Genomic DNA, 20,415 nt, shown 5'->3' with positions numbered 1-20,415 from the left:
ATCATTCGTATTTTATACAGGCCTGTGTCCCACTTCCTTTTGTTATAGCCATAGGAAATTTACAACTTAATAAGATTTTACGTTCTGTAACTTGTATTAATTGCAAACTATATGCTTGTCTTAACTCCTCTATTTCTTTAAGAAATGATTCCTTTTTGATTCCTCAATCTCGACGTAATTTGTGGTTACCAAGAAATCTCCAACGACCCTGGGAAGAAGGTCCCATGGCTGGACTCACTTCCAGATTACTTACTAAACTGCTCCAACGATCTAAACGATTCGTTGGATGGCTGATTCTTGGCATTTTGGGTTAATAGCTATTTGCACCACTGCTGCTGTCACTGGCGCTGCTTTACATACCTCAATTCAAACACATAATTTTATCCAAAATCGGACTGAAGATGCTCATAATATGTGGGCTACTCAGGCTCAGGTAGATGAGGATATTCAAGAGGAAATACAGGAACTACAAACAGCCGTCATGTGGGTCAGAGATCAATTAATAGATTTGCAAAAACAAGTGATAGTAAAATGTGATTGGAATTCTACTCAATTTTGTGTTACTCCTGTTCATTTCAATCATAGTGCCTACAACTGAGAACAAATCAAATTTCATTTACAAAACATACATGATAATGCTTCTCTGAATGTACAATTACTGCAAAAGGAAATCTTTGAACCTTTTCTAAACGTCTGCCCTCTTCCACTAATTTGGAAACTTTAGCTGAACAACTAGCTGATCAATTATCTGGGCTAGACCCACGGGGATGGTTTCAAAGTATTACCCACAGCGTCGGGTCTGGAACTATAACTTTGGTGATTGTCTTGGTAATTATATTTGTTGTTTAGCGTTGCTTCTCTATAAGGTTGGTTAATACTAAACAAACTCAATTGGTCAGGACCTTTTTTACAAATATAATAAAATAGGGGGAATTGTCAGGAAGCATTTAACAGGAGGCTTCCTCTGTGCTGTTTTGGATCTGTCATGAATCCTCTGTTCCTTATTAATTCCTGAATATTCAGGAATTAAGAGGAGTGGCAAACCACTCCCGGGGCTGAGGAATGAATGCATTTCCTTCATTAGCTTTTCCATACGGTGAGAAGTAACTACTTATGACCCTTTTCTTTTTATGGACCATACGGTAAAAGTGATTATTTACAACCCTCTCTCTTTGATATGGATCGTCTATGTTTCCTTGATAATTTGTAAGTCTGGACTTTTGATCTTTATCTTTGCTGAAAATAGCTATCTTGTAAGACAGTATATATACTCATGGTATGTTGAGTAAAACACCCTTGTTCCATCAGAGCTTGGGTCCCCATGTCTTTCTTTCTTTTTCTCTCTCTTTCTTTCTTTCTCAGGCTAATTCTTTGGAGCACAGATGACTGCTGAGCTCACTTTCTTGCCCGGGCTTGCAAGACCCTCACGAGAGGGTGCCTTGTGCCTACGTGAAGCAGTGCAAGCCCAGTGTCAAGGGCTTTATTGGTTTTCTGTGTAAACCAAGGAATATCAGCCTCTTTCTCTCTCTCTTTTACTTTCTTATCATTGACTCTGGACCATCAGGTTCCAGTCCATTAAAGAACCCCAACAACCCAGCCATGTCTAATAGCACACCCATAGCCAACCAGACACAACAGAAGGACCCATGCAGCACACACCTAGAGCACCCCTCGAGCACACACCTCTGGTGATCAAGGGGAGAGCACTGCAGGGCCCCATTTCCTACATAAGGCTACTTCTCTATGGTTGGAAAACACAAACAGCCTACCACACAGAAATAAAAACAGCAAGTTAGGCAAACGAGGCAACAATGGAATATGTTTCAAACAAAGGAACAAGATTAAAAGCCAGAAGAACAAAGTGGAGACAAGCAATCTATCCAACAAAGAGCTTAAGGTAATGTTCATAATAATTCTCAAAGAACTCAGGAGAAGAATGGATAAACAGAGTGAGAAGATATGTTTTTAACAGAGTTAAAAAATATAAAGAAGCAGAGATGATGAGCCCAATAACTGAAACAAAAGATTACACCAAAAGGAATCAACAGTAGATTAAATGATACAGAGGAACGGATCAGCGAAATGGAAGAATAAAGTAGTGGAAATCACTCAAGCTGAACGGAAAAAAACGAGAAAAGAATTTTAAAAATTGAGGACAGGAGACTTCCCTGGTGGCCAAGTAGTTAAGAATCCACGTTCCAATGCAAGAGACATGGTTCCATTCCCTGGTCGGGGAACTAAGATCTCACATGCTGCCAGGCAACTAAGCCTGGATGCTGCAACTCCTGAGGCCATGAGCTCTGCAGTCCATGGACGCAACTAGGGAGAAACCTCCATGCCTCAGTGAAGAGCCCACATGCTGAAGCTAAGACCTGACATGGCCAAAGTAAATTCTAAAAAATGAGGACAGTTTAAGAGACCTCTGGGAAAACATAAAACATACAAATATTCATATTATAGGGGTCCGAGAAGAAGAGAGAGAGACAGAAAGGTACAGATAAACATATCTGAAGACCTAACAGCTGAATACTTTCCTAACTTGGGAAAAGAAACAGACATCCAGGTCCAGGAGGAAAGTTCCAAACAAGATCAACCCAGAGAGAATCACACCAAGATACACTATGATCAAAATAGCCAAACTTTAAAGAAGGAATATTAGGAACAGCAAATGAAAAGCAACAAGCTATATACAAAGGAACTCCCATAAGACTATCAGCAGACATCTATGCAGGCCAGAAGGGAGGGGCATGATATAATTAAAGCGATGAAAGGGAAAAGCCTATACCCAGGAATACAGGAATACACCCAACAAAGCTTTCATTCTATCTGAAGGACAGATCAAGTTTTACAGATAAGCAAAAGCTAAAAGGGCTTAGCACTATGAAACTAGCTTTACGAAATTGTTAAAGGGTAGTTACAAGATTCAAAATTGGTATAGAGAAATCTGCTGCATTTCCATACACCAACACGAACTATCAGAAAATGAAATTAAGGATACAATCTCATTCACAATCACATCAAAAAGAATAAAATACCTGGGAATAAATCTAACTAAGGAAGTAAAGGTATATTTTGTCACCCTGCCTATTTAACTTTTATGCAGAGTACATCATGCAAAATGCCAGGCTGGAAGACTCACTCGTTTGATCTCCTTGCAGTCCAAGGGACTCTCAAGAGTCTTCTCCAACACCACAGTTCAAAGGCATCAGTTCTTCCTCACTCAGCCTTTGTTATTCTCACATGCATACATGACTACTGGAAAAACCATAGCTTTGACTAGATGGACCTTTGTCCACACAGGGATGTTTCTGCTTTTTAATATGCTGTTTAGGTTTGTCGTAGCTTTCCTTCCAAGGGGAAAGCGTCTTTTAATTTCATGGCTGCAGTCACCATTCACAGTGATTATGGAGCCCAGGCTGGAATCAAGATTGCCAGGAGAAATATCAACAACGTCAGATACGCAGATGATGCCACGCTAATGGCAGAAAGCGAAGAGGAACTAAAGAGCCTCTTGATGAAGGTGAAAGAGTTGAGTGGAAAAGTTGGCTTGAAATTCTACATTCAAAAACTAAGATTGTGGCATCTGGTCCCATCACCTCATGGTAAACAGGTGGGGAAACAATGGAAACAGTGACAGATTTTATTTTCTTGGGCTCCAAAATCACTGTGAATGGTGACTGCAGCCATGAAATTAAAAGATGCTTGCCCCTTGGAAGAAAAGCTATGACAAACCTAGACAGCATATGAAAAAGCAGAAATATCCCTGTGCGGACAAAGGTCCATCTAGTCAAAGCTATGGTTTTTCCAGTAGTCATGTATGCATGTGAGAATAAAGAAGGCTGAGTGAGGAAGAATTGATGCTTTTGAACTGTGGTGTTGGAGAAAACTCTTGAGAGTCCCTTGGACTGCAAGGAGATCAAATGAGTCAATCCTAAAGGAAATCAACTCTGAATATCCATTGGAAGGACTGATGCTGAAGCTGAATCTCCAATGCTTTGGCCACCTAAAGTGAAGAACTGATTCACTGGAAAACACAGATGCTGGGAAAGACTGAAGCCAGGAGAAGAAGGGGACAACAGAGGATGAGATGGTTGGATGGCATCATTGACTCAATGAACACGAGTTTGAGCAAGCTCTGGGAGATGGTGAAGGACAGGTAAGCCTGCTGCAGTCCGTGGGGTCACAGAGTTGGACATGACTGAGTGACTAAACAACAATTTTTTGGGAATTCCTCTAGCGGCCCAGTGGTTAGGACTCCATGCCTTCACTGCTGAGGGCCTGGGTTCAATTCCTTGTTGGGGAACTAAGATTCCACAAGCTGTGTGATGCAGCCAAAAGAAAAAAATTATATATATATATATAAACACTTTTCATCAGCATAATTGAAACTAAAATAACATAACATTTTCTTTATCAGATTGGCAAAAAGTGAAACAGTGATAATACCCAATGGTTTTAAGGGTGTGGGGAAATTGGGACACATTCTAATTATACAATCATACACCATTTATGAGAGTCAAAGTTTGATACAATCTGTCTTAGTTGGCTTGGGCTGTTATAACAAAATACCGCAGACTGGGTGGCTTAAACAATAGAAATTTATCTGCGTAGTTTCGGTGGCTGGAAGCACAAGGCCAAGGTGCCAGCAAGGTTGATTTTTGGCGACATTTCTGTTCCTGGATTACAGATGGCTGCCTTCTTGCTGTGCCCTTACCTGGCCTTTGTGCATGTGGAGAGAGAGAGCTCTGGTGTCTCTTTCTCTTCTTATGCAGACACCAGTCCTGCAGAATCAGGGCCCTACCCTTCTGACCTCACTTAACCTTCAATTACCTCTGTGCCTTGTCTCCAAGACAGAATTCAGAGCTTCAATACGTGAATCAGGGAGGCTGTGAGGAGAAGCAAAATTCAGGTCATAACACAGTAACACAGTCTTTTTTGGGGGGACTGCTCCACCAAGCACGCATGTGGAATTTTAGTTCCCCAACCAGGGAGGGAACCCATGCCCCCTGAGGTAGAAGCCTGGAGTCTTAACCACTGGACCACCAGGGATGGTCTAGAGAATTGCAGATATATATATATATATGTGTGTGGCTGTGTGTATTTTAAATACGTTTATCTATTTCTGGCTGTGTGGGTCTTCGTTGCTGCTCAGGCTTTCCTCTAGTTGCGGCGAGTGGAGGCTACTCTGCAGCTGTGGTCCTTGGGCTTCTCGTTGTGCTGGCTTCTCTTATCACAGAGCATGGGCTGTAGGGCATGCAGGCTGCAGGAGCTACAGCTCCTGGGCTCTAGGGCACAAGCTCAAGGGTTGTGGTGCAGGGGTTTAGTTGTTTCACAGCATGTGGGATCTTCTCAGACCAGGGATTGAACCTGTGTCTCCTACAGTGGCAGGTGGGTTCTTTACCACCGAGTCATCATGGAAGCCCCATTTGAAATAGTGTTAATATGTCTAAGTTTTTAAAGATTTAATTAAAAAAATTTTTGGCCGTGCCACACAGCATGTGGGATCTTAGTTTCCCTACTAAGGATCAAACATGCATCCCCTGCAATGGAAGCATGGAGTCTTAGCCACTGGACCCCCAGAGAAGCCCCATAACATAGTATTTTTGAAAAGCATCTGCCAACATCTATTAAAATTAAAAATATGCTTATTCATCATAGCCAACAGATGGAAATTACCCAAATGTCATCAATAGATGAATGAGTAAGTAAAAAATGGTATATAGCTTCTGTAAGATCTTAGTTGGTGAGGGACAGGGAGGTCTGGGCGTGCTGCGGTTCATGGGGTCGCAAAGAGTCGGACACGACTGAGCAACTGAACTGAACTGAAGATCTTACAGAAAAATCCAAATGAACGTTTTGGACAATCCAATACATACAACAGGATATTATTTTTCCTTAAAAAAGAATGAAATTCTGACAAACAAAATGAGTAAACCCTGAAGATACTATACTAAACAAAATAAGTTGGACAGAAAATGACAAATATCGTGTGGTGCCACTTACTATACAGTATTTAGAGCAGGTAAACTCATAGAGAGTCAAAGTGGAACAGGGCTTACCAGGGACTGGGGTAAAGAGGGAAGGGGTAGATATTATTTAATGGGTATACAGCTTCTATCTGGGATTAAGAAAAAATTCTAGAAATGAACAATGATGTTAGCTGTACAATATTGTGAAGATACTTAATGCCATTGACCTGTACACATAAAATGGCTCAAATAATAAATTTCATGTTATGCGTACAATAAAAAACTCAAAACAATTTTAAACGTACACACCAACTTATACAATGGAATACCACACAGTAAAATAAACAAACAAAAACAATCATACCATTATATGCAACAACACGGATGAATCTCAAAGTGTTGAGTGGAAGAAGCCAAACACAAAGGAGTGCATACTGCAGTATTCTGTTTATCTGAAGTTCAAGAGCAGACAGAATTTCTATGTTAACAGAAGTCAGAATAATGGTTTTCTTTGCTGAGGAGGATTATTGATGAGGAAGGAGGAAGGAACATAATAAGAGTTTTCTGGGGGAAAGATTTATGTCTAGATCTGAATGGTGGTCACATGGATATCTACACACATAAATGTTATTTGAGCTGTGCATGTAGAATTTCTACACTATAGATAAACCCATAAAGATGTAAAAAAAACCCCACGTATCTTTGATTTAGAAATCACAATTTTGGGAATCTAACAAAAGCATCACTATGTAATAATAAAAGTTTCCACATCATAAAAACAAATCACAAGATTCTGGGACAATGATGATTACACAGTTTTTGAATCTCACTGAATTCTCTCATAAAAATAGAACAACTAGGCAGCAAAGCCAAAATCCCATTAACAGTGACAAACGGACGGGACCGGAGCCCCAAGATATCCAAAAACAAGTGGATGGGGACAAACCACTAAACATTAAAAGACCAGTGTGGTGTCAGCACTTGTGTGGGAGACACCCTGGGGCCTCTGACACACCTGAGAATACCAGACCCCCAAAGAGCCAACAGACATTCACGGGAAAGCAGAACAGGGTAATTTGAAAACAGCAGTTCAAGCAGAGCAGGGCTTTGCCCAGTGATGCAGCTGAAGAATGCAAGGAGTCCGTGGTGAGGTCTGAGGGGGCTGGAGAAGCCTCGGTCCCAGGAACCCTCTGACTGAGCGGGAAGGCTCCTTCTGGGACAGGGCTCCACACTGAGGAGAAATTGATGCAAGCAGAATAAAAATCAATTAAAACAATAGAGCCAGATGAAGAGAAGGAAGGTCTAAGGAAAAGTGAAGAGAAAGCTAGGAAATCTCAGAGAATAGGTCTGGTTTTTGAAACATTACCTAAAAACAACGGCAGAGGGAGCCCTGTGATGTTAGAAAAGCTATCCTGAGCCACGCCTCTTAGAAGCTCCGGAAGAGAGAGATTTCCAAGAGAAAAGAGAAACAAGAGAGGATAGGGGGCAATTCCCACACAAAGTTATTATAAAAATAAAGAGAATAAGAAGCAGAATAGCATCCTTGCTGACAATGAAAGTACACCAGGCAGACATGTCCACGAGCAGAACAAACTGTAATACGCTATTTCAAAATGAGTTGAAAGATATTGTGAAAATAATGTAGGAAATGAAAGAACAACAGAAATGAGAATTTGAAAAGTGCAGCTATTAGGTGACTCGACATAGGAAAGAACTGAAAATAGAAGAAAAAATCTTTTCAGAAATGAAGACTAAATTAGAAGGAATATAAGACTAGGTATATATAATAGGTAGTGTCTTAAGAGAGATAGAAGGTAAAATTTTTTTAATTAAAATAAATGAAGAGATACAGGGAATACATACTAAAAACTAAAAATCAAGAAAAAAAATTAAACTATATATTGAACTAACATACCACATATAAAAGATTATCAATTCAGAATAACCACTGTTGTCACGTTCTGGTAAAATTACTGAGATTTAAGGAAAAAAGTATTTCATTATCCAAGCTATCTACATGAGGGGGAAAATTATATTGTCATGAGACTGTTTGACAGGAACAAATTATGTCAGAAGAATTCCCTGGTGGCTCAGTAGTAAAGAATATGACTGCCAATGCAGGAGATTCAGGTCAGTCCCTGGGTTAGGAAGGTCCCTTAGAGAAGGAAATGGCTACCTACTCCAGTATTCTTGCCTGCAAAGTCCCATGGACAGAGGAGCCTAGTGGGCTATAGTCCACAGGGTTGCAAAAAGACTTATCAACTAAGCAATGACAACTGAGATACACTCAAGGGAGAAAAATGTGGGCTAAGGGTTTTATATCCAGCAAAACTGACTTGGCAGTTTGAAGGGCACACACAATTTTTACTAGTGATAACTAAGAGAATGTATATTCCATGAGCCCTCCCTGAAGGATCTAGAAAAAAGCTTTACAAACAAAATGATTACAGCAACATCAACAGAAGGGCTGGTGGTAAGACATATATATGTGTGTGTATATATAACTTATAGAACCAGGAATAAATATATGTTTATTTTCTTTTCCCCAAACTCTTCCTTTGGTGAACAATTCAGTCCAAAGCCATTAGGTGGGACCAAGCAACTTGGGCAACCGTGTATGAAGCAGAGAATGGTGGCACAGCAGAGATGTGAGGAGGACATCTAGGCAGGGAGGCAGGCGGCAGTGACAGGGAACTGACACAGGCTGTTGGAGCCACAGGAGGATAGCGGGTGTGCACTTGGAGAGAGGGCCCAGGATGGTAGCCTGAATGGGGTCCAGAGAAAATCTTCATGAATGGATGGTCCAGTAGGCTGATGGAGCCAGAGCAGAGTGAGGAGGGCAGTGGTGAAGGGACGCAGATGCTGACAGTGATGGAAGATTGGTTATGCATAAAAGAACTGATTTACATACAGAGAGAGGATAATTGGAGCTAGATTTCTCATTTTCAGAAAAGGAAATTACAAATATGGAAAGGGAGGAGGTCAGAATATGCCCAACAGTGCTGGATTGAAATTGGAGATACTGGTATAAACGTGTATAGATAGTTTTCAGTTCAGTTCAGTTCAGTTGCTCAGTTGTGTCCAACTCTTTGTGACCCCATGGACTGCAGCACACCAGGCTTCCCTGTCCATCACCAACTCCTGGAGCTTACTCAAATTCATGTCTATCAAGTGGGTGATGCCATCCAACCATCTCATCCTCTGTCATCCCCTTCTCCTACCTTCAATCTTTCCCAGCATCAGGGTCTTTACAAATGAGTCAGTTCTTCACATCAGGTGGCCGAAGTATTGGAATTTCAGCTTCAGCATCAATCCTTCCAATGAACATTCAGAACTGATTTCCTTTAGGATGGACTGGTTGGATCTCCTGCAGTCCAAGGGCCTCTCAAGAGTTTTCTCCAACACCACAGTTCAAAAGCATCAATTCTTCAGTGCTCAGCCTTCTTTATAGTCCAACTCTCACATCCATACATGACTACTGGAAAAACCATAGCTTTGATTAGATGGACCTTTGTTGGCAAAGTAATGTCTCTGCTTTTTAATAGGCTGTCTAGGTTAGTCATAGCTTTTCTTCCAAGGAGCAAGTGTCGTTTAATTTCATGGCTGCAGTCACCATCTGCAGTGATTTTGGAGCCCTCCAAAATAAAGCCTGTCACTGTTTCCACTGTTTCTCCATCTATTTGCCATGAAGTGATGGGGCCAGATGCTATGATCTTAGTTTTCTGAATGTTGAGCTTTAAGCAACTTTTCCACTCTCTTCTTTAACTTTCTTCAAGAGGCTCTTTAGTTCTTCTTCGCTTTCTGTTACAAGGGTGGTGTCATCTGCATATCTGAGGTTATCGATATTTCTCCTGGCAAACTTGATTCCAGCTTGTGCTTCATCCAGCGCAGCACTTTGCATGACATACTCTGCATATAAGTTAAATAATCAGGGTGACAATATACAGCCTTGATGTACTCCTTTCCCGATTTGGAACCAGTCTATTGTTCCATGTCCAGTTCTAACTGTTGCTTCTTGACCTGCATACAGATTTCTCAGGAGGCAGGTCAGGTGGTCTGGTATTCCCATTTGTTGAAGAATTTTCTACAATTTGCTGTGATCCACCCAGTCAAAGGCTTTGGCGTACTCAATAAAGCAGTAGAGGTTTTTCTGGAATTCTCTTGCTTTTTTGATGATCCAATGGATGTTGGCAATTTGATCTCAGGTTCATCTGCCTTCTCTAAATCCAGCTTGAACATGTGAAACTTCATGGTTCATGTACTGTTGAGGCCTGGCTTGGAGAAGTTTGAGCATTACTTTGCTGTCTTGTGAGATGAGTGCAATTGTACAGTAGTCTGAACATTCTTTGGCATTGCCTTTTTTGGGGATTGGAATGAAAACTGATCCTTTTCCAGTCCTGTGACCACTGCTGAGTTTTCCAAATGTGCTGGCATAGTGAGTGCAGCACTTCAACAGCATCATCTTTCAGGATTTGAAATAGCTCAGCTGGAATTTCATCACCTCCACTATCTTTGTTCATAGCTTCCTAAGGCCCACTTGACTTTGCACTCCTGGATGTCTGGGTCTAGGTGATTGATCACACCATCGTGGTTAACTGGGTCATGAAGATCTTTTTTGTAGAGTTCTTCTGTGTATTGTTGTTACCTCTTAGTATCTTCTGCTTCTGTTAGGTCCATACCATTTCTGTTTTTTATTGTGCCCATCTTTGCATGAAATGTTTCTTTGGTATCTCTAGTTTTCTTGAAGTTTATATATAGTTTTCAGTATATATATTGATAGATACAGAAATAAATATGATGTAAATGTATGTGCACAGCTCTATCCACTAAGTAGTCTTGGGGACAGCAAAATCTCAGTAATGAACTCACTAGAAACCAAATTTGGCCTCTAAATACCAAGGTCAAGAATTTCAGTGGTGGTCCAGTGGTTAGAACTCTGTGCTGTCACTGCCAAGGGCCCAGGTTCTATTCCTTGTAGGGGAACTAAAATCCCACAAACTGTGTAGCCAACAAACAAACAAACAAACCTGTCCTAAAACAAACAAACAAACAAAAAGAGGAATAAATATCTGTCTCCACTAAAAGGAATCAAGGTCCTTTGAGAAAATGACTGATCCAGGGCTGGTGCAGAGAAAGTATGCGCCTGGAACATCTTGTTTTGCCAAAAAGTAAGGATGTGATCAAATAATGACGTGTGTGTTGGTCACTCAGCCATGTCCGACTCTTTGTGACCCCATGGACAGTAACTATCAGGCTCCTCTGTCCATGGAAATCTCCAGGCAAAAATATTGGAGCGGGTAGCCCTTTCTTTTTCCAAGGCATCTTCCCGACTAAGGGATCGAACCCAGTCTCCCACATTGAGGCAGATTGTTTACCATCTGAGCCTCCAGGGGGGATGTCCAAATAATGATAGGATACGTTAAAAGGATCCAGAAGCCAGTATTTTTAAATTAAATGGCTCTTGCTGGCCAAATCTGGAATAATTTGAGCATCAGAATGAATGTTTATATCTATGAGTTCATGCTGCTGCTGCTGCTGCTAAGTCGCTTCAGTCGTGTCCGACTCTGTGCGACCCCATAGACGGCAGCCCACTAGGCTCCCACGTCCCTGGGATTCTCCAGGCAAGAACACTGGAGTGGGTTGCCATTTCCTTCTCCAATGCATGAAAGTGAAATGTGAAAGTGAAGTCCCTCAGTCGTGTCTGACTCAGCGACCCCATGGACTGCAGCCTACCAGGCTCCTCTGTCCATGGGATTTTCCAGGCAAGAGTACTGGAGTGGGCTGCCACTGACTTCTCCCTATGAGTTCATAAAAATATATTAAAAAAACTAACTGGTCACATTTAGATAATGATAGGGGCAAATTTTAAAAGTCATTAAAGAGAAAGAATAAAGCATTTATCTGACCTTTCTTAGATGGGTTTAACACCAGTTAACCAAAAAGTAGATGAGAAATGTCTCTTTATGGAAACACTTAAGCTAATGAATGAAAACAATGTTATAGAATTAGAATATCATTATTGTGCAACACCAAATAAATTAACTGAAAAGGAGCAATTGATAATATCACAATAAAGAGAGACAACTAGACACAGTGGGCACACTGTGATTAAAAAACACACCACCACTTACAGTCTTGCCAAAGGCATCAAATATGAGTGTAAAGAGACCTCTGGATTGAGCTGTCTATGTGCAGGAACTGAAGAGGACTGAAGAACATGTCAAAATACTCTATTGGCGTGCAATCAGTAAAACCCAGGCTGTGGGCAGAGAGTAGGGTACACAGCGCAAACATCCTGAGGTCTTCAGCAGATACACTGTCACGCAAAGAAAGGGCTAGAGGAGGAAGTATGTAGATTAAGAAACTCAAAACAAGTATGAGTCAAATAAACAGGAAATCCAAAGTATAGTGTCCAGGGAAGCACACTTGGATAATGAAAGTATAAAGAAATCCAAGGGGATAATTATCACAAAATTCAGGAGAATGGCTGTTTTCAGGAGAGGGAGACAACTGCAATCAGAACTGGGCTAGCTGGAGAAGTTCCATTTCTTGATTTAGATGGTAGTTTTCAGGGTGGTGGCCTTAAAATAATTCATTAAGTCATATACTTATTCATGTGTGTTTTATTTTTCAGTTTTACAAAGGTAAAAAAAAAACACATAATAGCCTTCTGATTACAGATGTGGTGGGCTGATAACGGTTTCCCAAGATATATCCACAGCTTAATCTCTGGAAGCTGTGAATACTTCCTTTTCTGCAAAATAAGGAAAAAGAGCTTTTATGTGGAAAAAGGGATTTTCCCTGCAGATGTGATCAAACTAAGGACCTTTAAATGAAGAGACTATAATGGATTATCTGGGTGGGTCCTACATGTAATCACAAGTGTCCTTATGAAAGAAGAGCAGAGGGGGATCTGATAGAGGAGGTTCCTGAGCAGAGGAAGTAAAAGGAAGATGGAGAGAGATTAGAGTGATGTACAGGACAAGGAACACCAGGTAAGCAATGCCAGCAGCCACCAGAGGCTAGAAGAGGCAAGGAATGAATTCTCCTCCAAATCCTCCAGAGGGAGCATTGCCTTGATGTTGCTTGGCTTTCAGAGTCTGGCTTCTAGAACTGTGAGAGAAAAAAATCTGTTGTTCTAAGCCACTAAGGTTGTAATTACTTGCTAAAGCATCCACAGAAAACCAATACATCAAGTAAGCTGTAGGGCAAGGCTGGTCAGTATTCCTCATACAAGAAGCTAGAAAAGTTATAAAAACCATATTCTTTTGAAGGAAACAAGGACATGTCAAAGGAATGAAGACTAAACCAAGCTGAATTCCAATGACAAGAGAATCCTTCTGAAGTGAGGTGAGCCCAGGCTAGAGATAAGGCCTAACTTAGCTAGAATGTCTCTGCTTGGGGAAATCACTGAAGATTTTGATGGTCATGTAACATTGGAGTGACAAGTTAAAACTTAAGGGGCCTCCAATGATGGCTAGTTTTATATATGGAAAATTTGCTGAACTCTGGGAATGTTCATGAGACTGGAGAGTTGGACTAAAAGCTTCTAAAAGGCACAGTGAATCTCCCGTGTGTGTGTGCTTATTCACTCAGTCATGTCCAACTCTGTGACCCTGTGGACTGTAGCCCACCAGGCTCCTCTGTCCATGGGGATTCTCCAGCCAAGAATACTGGAGTGCGTTGCCATGCCCTCCTCCTGGGGATCTTCCCAACCCAGGTCTCCCGCATTGCAGGCGGATTCTTTACCATCTGAGCCACCAGCAAAGCCCAGTAGTGGAGCGGATAGCCTATCTTTTCTCCAGGGGATCTTCCCAACCCAGGAATCGAATCGAGGTCTCCTGCACTGAAGGCAGATTCCTTACTGGCTAAACTACAGGGAAGCCCAAATCTCCCATAGTCTGGCATTACTGATTAGGAAATGAAGACTTTCTGAGGCAGGGAAAGAAAAGCCTCAACCACTCAACTGGTCTCCTCCTCAAGATACTTGCCAGATTTTGAGACTCCTTGGAACAGGAGCCTGGAGAGCTAGCTCAGTCTTCTACCTGCCCAGCTTTTAGTTAAAAGATTGTGAGGAACATGCCTGAAGAATACGGGTGAATCGGGCTGAAACAGCAGCCCAACCTTGACATAGCGTAGTCCTTGCCAGGATGGACTGCTCAATCCCTCATCTTATCTGCCTAATGGGAAGAAGGGAGAACCCTTTCTGGGGGAAGGGAACATGATAATGGAGCCTCTGTAGTGATTCGCAGTTTCTGGAAAACAACAAAAAAGCATGGGATTTGTAAAGAGAGAAGAAATATGACCAAAATGAAAAGAGAAAAAGAGATAATAGACTCACAGATGACCCAGATACCAGAGTTAGTATGTACTCAGGTACACCCTGTACTCAGGGTGGTGCTCAGTCGCTAAGGCAGGTCTGACTCTTGACAACCCCATGGACTGCAGCCTGCCAGGCTCCTCACACATAGGATCAGTGATTTCAACAAGGGTTCCAAGCCCATTCACTGAGAAAAACAGTCTTTCCAACAAATGATGTTGAGAAAACTGGTTATCTGTATTTGTAATAATGAAGTTAGACCCTTACCTTACACCATAGACAAAATTTAACTCAAAATGGATAAGAGATCAAAACATAAGGGCTCTAAGTATTAAGGTGCTAGGAGAAAACATAGTGGAAATGCTTCTTAACAGTGCATTTGGTAATGATTCCTTGGATATGACATCACAAGTATAGATATGCTATCAAAAGTATGGGCAAGAACAAAAGATAAACAGGACTACATCAAAATCTGAAACTTCTGTGCATCAAACAACACTGTTGAAAAACAATCTGTTTCTGCTTTTGTGGAACTTTTGGTTTCACACGGCAGCCAGTTTTTAGATGAGTGTAACACATGCTGTGAGAAAGATATTGCAGAACTGAATTAGAGAGGATATAAAATTGCAAAAATCCCTAGCGCATACCCACAGGCAAGTGCATCCATGAATAAGCTGGACACATTTTCTTTTTCATCTGTCTGTTATAGTCCCCAGGGCCTGGCCCTGAGCAGGTCAAGAAATGATCCTCAACTCTTTTGTAGTTGAAGTTTAAAATTCCACTTCTCCTAAAATATGGAGCATTAGCACTTTCACTGTGGGAGTGTAAAATCTTAATGAGGTGGTGGTGATGGTGATGATTAATTTCAATTTAGTCTACTGTTATTTCTTTTCTGAGCATTTCAAGACATTCCCTATAACCAGGGATATCCTGACATGTTACAGAACCAGTCTGATGATTACTGATTTAAAAGCTTGAACACTGGTGAGAGCTATATACTAATTAAACTCAAAGCCAACCACAGAAAACTGGGCGAACTTAAAAATGACTTTCCAGATAATACCAGACCTGATTTAAAAAGAGAAGAAACTTCTTAACTTGCCTTGTTTCAGTTTAACTTACAACTTGCTGTTTTCATCTTAGCACAGAAGACATGCTAGTCACCTTCTTCTGAATACTGCATCATCAAACCTTTTTAGTGGTTTGCTTTCCCGGTCATCCTACTCTCAGGCTGGACGAATCTAGGATTCTTTCACTTTTCTTCTTTTCGACCCTGTGGAATTTGACTGCCTGCCTGATCTCTGGAACTGGTACTGGCCCTACCAGAGCCTTAATCTAGGGATCTAAAATGGAGTGAGACCAGAAACCAGCAAGCCACCTCAGGCCATTTCCAAACAAGGATATAGTCAGTTAATTGATGGCTAAATTGCTTTAAAGTTCATGTGATGAGGGCTCTCCTAGCTATGAAAGTCAAGGATTCTAGCAGTTTTGGAGGAATCCCAGTAAGCCTTTTGTTATCACCTGCTATGTGTCTAAGTAAGCCTCTGAGAGGCCCAAGAATCACCTGGAATATGGGGGTTGGGAGAGGATGGCTATTAATTAGAAAGAAAAAATAGACTACCTGGTTTTCAAGTCCAAAAATTGACACAAAGGGGATCAGTTGGGTGCTTATTTAATTTATATGCAGAGTACATCATTGAGAAACGCTGGACTGGAAGAAACACAAGCTGGAATCAAGATTGCCGGGAGAAATATCAATAACCTCAGATATGCAGATGACACCACCCTTATGGCAGAAAGTGAAGAGGAACTCAAAAGTCTCTAGATGAAAGTGAAAGAGGAGAGCGAAAAAGTTGGCTTAAAGCTCAACATTCAGAAAACGAAGATCATGGCATCTGGTCCTATAACTTCATGGGAAATAGATGGGGAAACAGTGGAAACAGTGTCAGACTTTATTTTGGGGGGCTCCAAAATCACTGGAGATGGTGATTGCAGCCATGAAATTAAAAGACACTTTCTCCTTGGAAGAAAAGTTATGACCAACCTAGATAGCATATTCAAAAGCAGAGACATTATTTTGCCGACTAAGGTCCGTCTAGTCAAGGCTACGGTTTTTCCTGTGGTCATGTATGGATGTGAGAGTTGGACTGTGAAGAAGGCTGAGCACCGAAGAATTGATGCTTTTGAACTGTGGTGTTGAAGACTCTTGAGATTCCCTTGGACTGCAAGGAGATCCAACCAGTCCATTCTGAAGGAGATCAGCCCTGGGATTTCTTTGGAAGGAATGATGCTAAAGCTGAAACTCCAGTACTTTGGCCACCTCATGCGAAGAGTTGACTCATTGGAAAAGACTCTGATGCTGGGAGGGATTGGGGGCAGAAGGGGACGACCGAGGATGAGATGGCTGGATGGCATCACTGACTCGATGGACCTGAGTCTGAGTGAACTCCGGGAGTTGGTGATGGACAGGGAGGCCGGACAGGGAGGCCTGACGTGCTGCAATTCACGGGGTCGCAGAGTCGGACACGACTGAGCGACTGAACTGAACTGAACTGAATGCAAGATCTTGACCCTTCCCTTTCCAGGGTTTCAAGACCTAATGAAATAACTTCATTTCAATTAAGCTAAAATTTCATGCATTGCTTTAGTTCAAATTAACTCAGGGAATTTAAAAAACAAAACTGATTTGGTTTCCTGCTGAGTAAAAAATTTTGCATCTAGTTGTGAAGGGAGGAGTGGCAAAGGAGTAGTTTTAGGATTATTGTTTGATTCTAGACACTGCTTTCAGGCACTGCTACAGAATCACACTGAGATGGGAACGCTTGGAATTTAGTTACACTCCCACAGTCGACCGAATTTTTCTGCTAAGAGGTAGGCAAGAGCATCTGACAATCAGAAAACTTTCACAGATTTGTCCAAGGTCCTACAGAGTGAGTGATGCACCTGAGAGAGCACATATCCTAAGGTACTCGCAACTGTTTGATTCCTTTTTTAAATTCTGAGTTTGAAAACTCAGACCTACCATTACTTGCTCTGTGAACGGGTTAATCACTACACAAGTCTCGGTTTCTTATCTGTAAAATGGGTCTAATATGCCACATGAAGCTGCTTTGAGAAATACAAATTTAACAGACCCTGAGTTCACTGTTAGTTTCGTAAGGGGTTTTCTTTTCCAATCTAAAAAGAGAGCTGCTTCCTCGCGCAGCGTCAGCGTCTTGAAGTGCCCCACCCCCGCCCCATATCCATCTCCCACACCACCCACCCCTTCCTTGAATTCGTGTGTCTGAACACAGTTCTAGTCCAGACTCTACCGCGTTGTGACACGAGGTCAGGCAATTCCAGCTCTCAGGGTCTCGATCGCTGCCCGGGACACAGGTACGGTCGGCCCCGACCTTATCAACATGGCTGCTGGAAGTGGCTTGTAGGAAGAAGAAAGGTGCGGCACTGAAGGATCACTTCCGCTTCCGTTGGTGCAAAAGCTTTCACTTCTCGTGCTACGGTGACTAAGATGGAAGCACTGCTGGAGTCGCGGTCCGGACTTTGGGCCGGGGGTCCGGCCCCCGGGCAGTTTTACCGCATTCCGCCCACTCCCGGTTCCTCTGTGGACCCGGCGTCCGCGCTGTACGGGGCTCCGATTACGCGCACCCAGTAAGCTCTCGGCGCCTTAGCCTGCGCAGGGGGAGGGACAGTGGGGCCTGGTGCTGCCCGCCGGTTCTGGGAGCCGGGGAAGTCGAGGCGAAGACCCGGGGCGCGCGACAGCGGGGGAGCTCGGGGAGGAAGGTCTCGGAGAATGAAAAGAGCCGTGGAAAGTCAGAAACGGAGCCCGCAGCTCGGGAAGCCGGCTCGTGCTTTTCGCCGCGCCGCCCCTCAGCAGACCTCCCTCTCTCTCTAGGAACCCCATGGTGACCGGGACCTCTGTCCTGGGGCTCAAGTTTGAGGGCGGAGTGGTGATCGCAGCAGACATGCTGGGCTCCTACGGCTCCTTGGCTCGTTTCCGCAACATCTCCCGCATTATGCGAGTCAACAACAGCACCATGCTGGGTGCTTCCGGAGACTATGCTGATTTCCAGTATTTGAAGCAGGTTCTCGGGCAAATGGTGTAAGTCATCTAGAGAGTAGAAGTAGTTGCCAAGTGGGGAGGGGAACCCACAGTTTCTTAATCCCTTCAAAAATTTCTGCGGGTAGAGAACAGGGAGACTTGCTGGGGGTGAAAGATGTGAGAGTTTTTGCAAATAGTTTATTTCAGTGGGTTTAAATGGGGAAGATTGTGGTAACGTCTTTTGGGGGTGGATGGAAATCCTGACTTCTGTTCTCTTATAAGGATTGATGAGGAGCTGTTGGGAGACGGACACAGCTATAGTCCTAAAGCTATTCATTCATGGCTGACCAGGGCCATGTACAGTCGCCGCTCCAAGATGAACCCCCTGTGGAACACCATGGTCATTGGAGGTTATGCTGATGGAGAGAGGTTGATTTTAATACAAATAACTTAATTTCCTTGACCACCCAACCTCTAGTGCCTGTTTAGTGTCTGTCTCTTCCCCCTGAGTGAATCCCACTTCTGCCTCAGACCCTATAGTCCCATTCTTCAGCTAAGATACAGAAACCTAAGATGACCTATTGTGTCTTTTTAGCTTCCTGGGTTATGTGGACATGCTTGGTGTGGCCTATGAAGCCCCTTCGCTGGCCACTGGTTACGGTGCATACTTGGCTCAGGTAAGTAGTCAGTTGAGGGGTAGAAGACAGAAGGTAAGATTAGTGGCTGTCTGTTTTACCCTTTGAATTCGGACATGAGAAACAGACTATGTTCCCTACTGCTGGGTTTATTTTTGGTCTAGAGGCTGTAATGACAAGGTGGGGTATGTCTTGGAGTGAGTCAGTATATGTATGCAAAGTGAGGACACCCATGAATTTCCCCTTCAAGTGGGTCTTAGCACAAGTAAGCAGAATTCATTCTGCTGAGGCAGTAAGTAGAATGTCAGCTTTTCACTTATGATTCTTTTTACATCATGGATTTGCAACAGATCATCTGGTATTCAGCCCATGGTATCTCCTGTTTTTTCCTCCAATCTCCCTAGCCTCTGCTGCGAGAAGTTCTGGAGAAGCAGCCAGTGCTGAGCCAGACGGAGGCCCGAGAACTAGTGGAACGCTGCATGCGAGTGCTGTACTATCGAGATGCCCGTTCTTATAACCGGGTGAGAAGTGTGAATAGTAAATGGGGATCTAATTGGCAGGCTGTGCAACTCCTGAGTCGCTATACGTTGAAAAACAGGCCATTTCTGTGTCTATTTTTCACATTTCAGAAAAACCCTCCATTTGACCTTTGACCAGGCCTGAGACGTCTTTGATGACAGGGTTGGTATTTTCATTGAGAGCTCTGCTTTTTTTTTCAGTTTCAAATTGCCACTGTAACTGAAAAAGGTGTTGAAATAGAGGGACCCCTGTCTGCGGAGACCAACTGGGATATTGCCCACATGATCAGGTGACTGACATTAAAATTACAGTGGAATAATAGTTGGGAGATCCCTGGTTGTAGTAAGGTTGGTTTTTCTGGAGGTCTCAACCAAAAACTCTCTGGGTGGCAAGGGTTTGGGTTGAAGATAGAGCTACTTTTGGGAATTGATTTCTCACTCTATGGCTTCATGATTTTATCATCTCTTTTTTTTAGTGGCTTTGAATGAAATACAGATGAGTTACCCAGAACTGAACTTGTACCCTTCTTCTAACTTTGAACTTGGTTGGTTCAAAGGTACTATTCTTTTTGTAAAATAAACAAATCCTTTGAAATGCTGGCTGAGTGGTTGTATCATTTGACTAAGTCGCACCAAGAATGAAACTGCTAAGTACTGCTATATGCCATCTCCCTGCCTAGTCCGAGAACTCTGGTTCTTGTAGCACAGATGGACTTCTCTGCATAAAACAGAAGCTCCACTACTGTCTTCATTTGGGTCTGTGCTGAAGGCTGCTTTCTGTGAAAGTCAGACTGGATCTGTGTGTGGTAAGTAGCTTTTGTGTTTCCCGTTTTTCCTCAGCGTCTCCCCCATGCACTAGACTCTGAAACAGACTTTCTGGTTAGTGTTGGCTGCACATGGGATTTGTTAAAGCACCGCTTCAAAGATGGAAATG

General features: G+C 42.6%; 1 protein-coding gene across 1 annotated transcript; it reads left to right on the top strand.

The window, feature by feature from the left end:
- The first annotated feature begins 17,767 nt into the window (after positions 1-17,767).
- On the top strand, positions 17,768-20,081 carry PSMB4 (proteasome 20S subunit beta 4). Its single transcript, XM_052637365.1, has 7 exons — positions 17,768-17,937; positions 18,182-18,388; positions 18,611-18,757; positions 18,924-19,005; positions 19,368-19,484; positions 19,683-19,771; positions 19,958-20,081. Exons 1-7 carry the CDS (start codon positions 17,798-17,800, stop codon positions 19,968-19,970), a joined length of 795 nt encoding a protein of 264 aa, XP_052493325.1. The 5' UTR covers positions 17,768-17,797; the 3' UTR covers positions 19,971-20,081.
- Positions 20,082-20,415: the final 334 nt, after the last annotated feature.

Source organism: Budorcas taxicolor, chromosome 3, assembly GCF_023091745.1.
Source record: "Budorcas taxicolor isolate Tak-1 chromosome 3, Takin1.1, whole genome shotgun sequence".
Classification (NCBI taxonomy): Eukaryota; Metazoa; Chordata; class Mammalia; order Artiodactyla; family Bovidae; genus Budorcas; species Budorcas taxicolor.
Note: the sequence above shows the minus strand (reverse complement) of the source record. Positions and strands in the feature narration are given on the sequence as shown.

Bases quoted from the DNA above. Each gene is read 5' to 3' on its own strand.
- PSMB4 (XM_052637365.1), top strand. From the start codon at position 17,798: ATGGAAGCACTGCTGGAGTCGCGGTCCGGACTTTGGGCCGGGGGTCCG. The intron at 18,758-18,923 runs GTTGATTTTAAT...GTGTCTTTTTAG, and splicing joins GGTTATGCTGATGGAGAGAG to CTTCCTGGGTTATGTGGACA. The intron at 19,006-19,367 runs GTAAGTAGTCAG...CAATCTCCCTAG, and splicing joins ACGGTGCATACTTGGCTCAG to CCTCTGCTGCGAGAAGTTCT.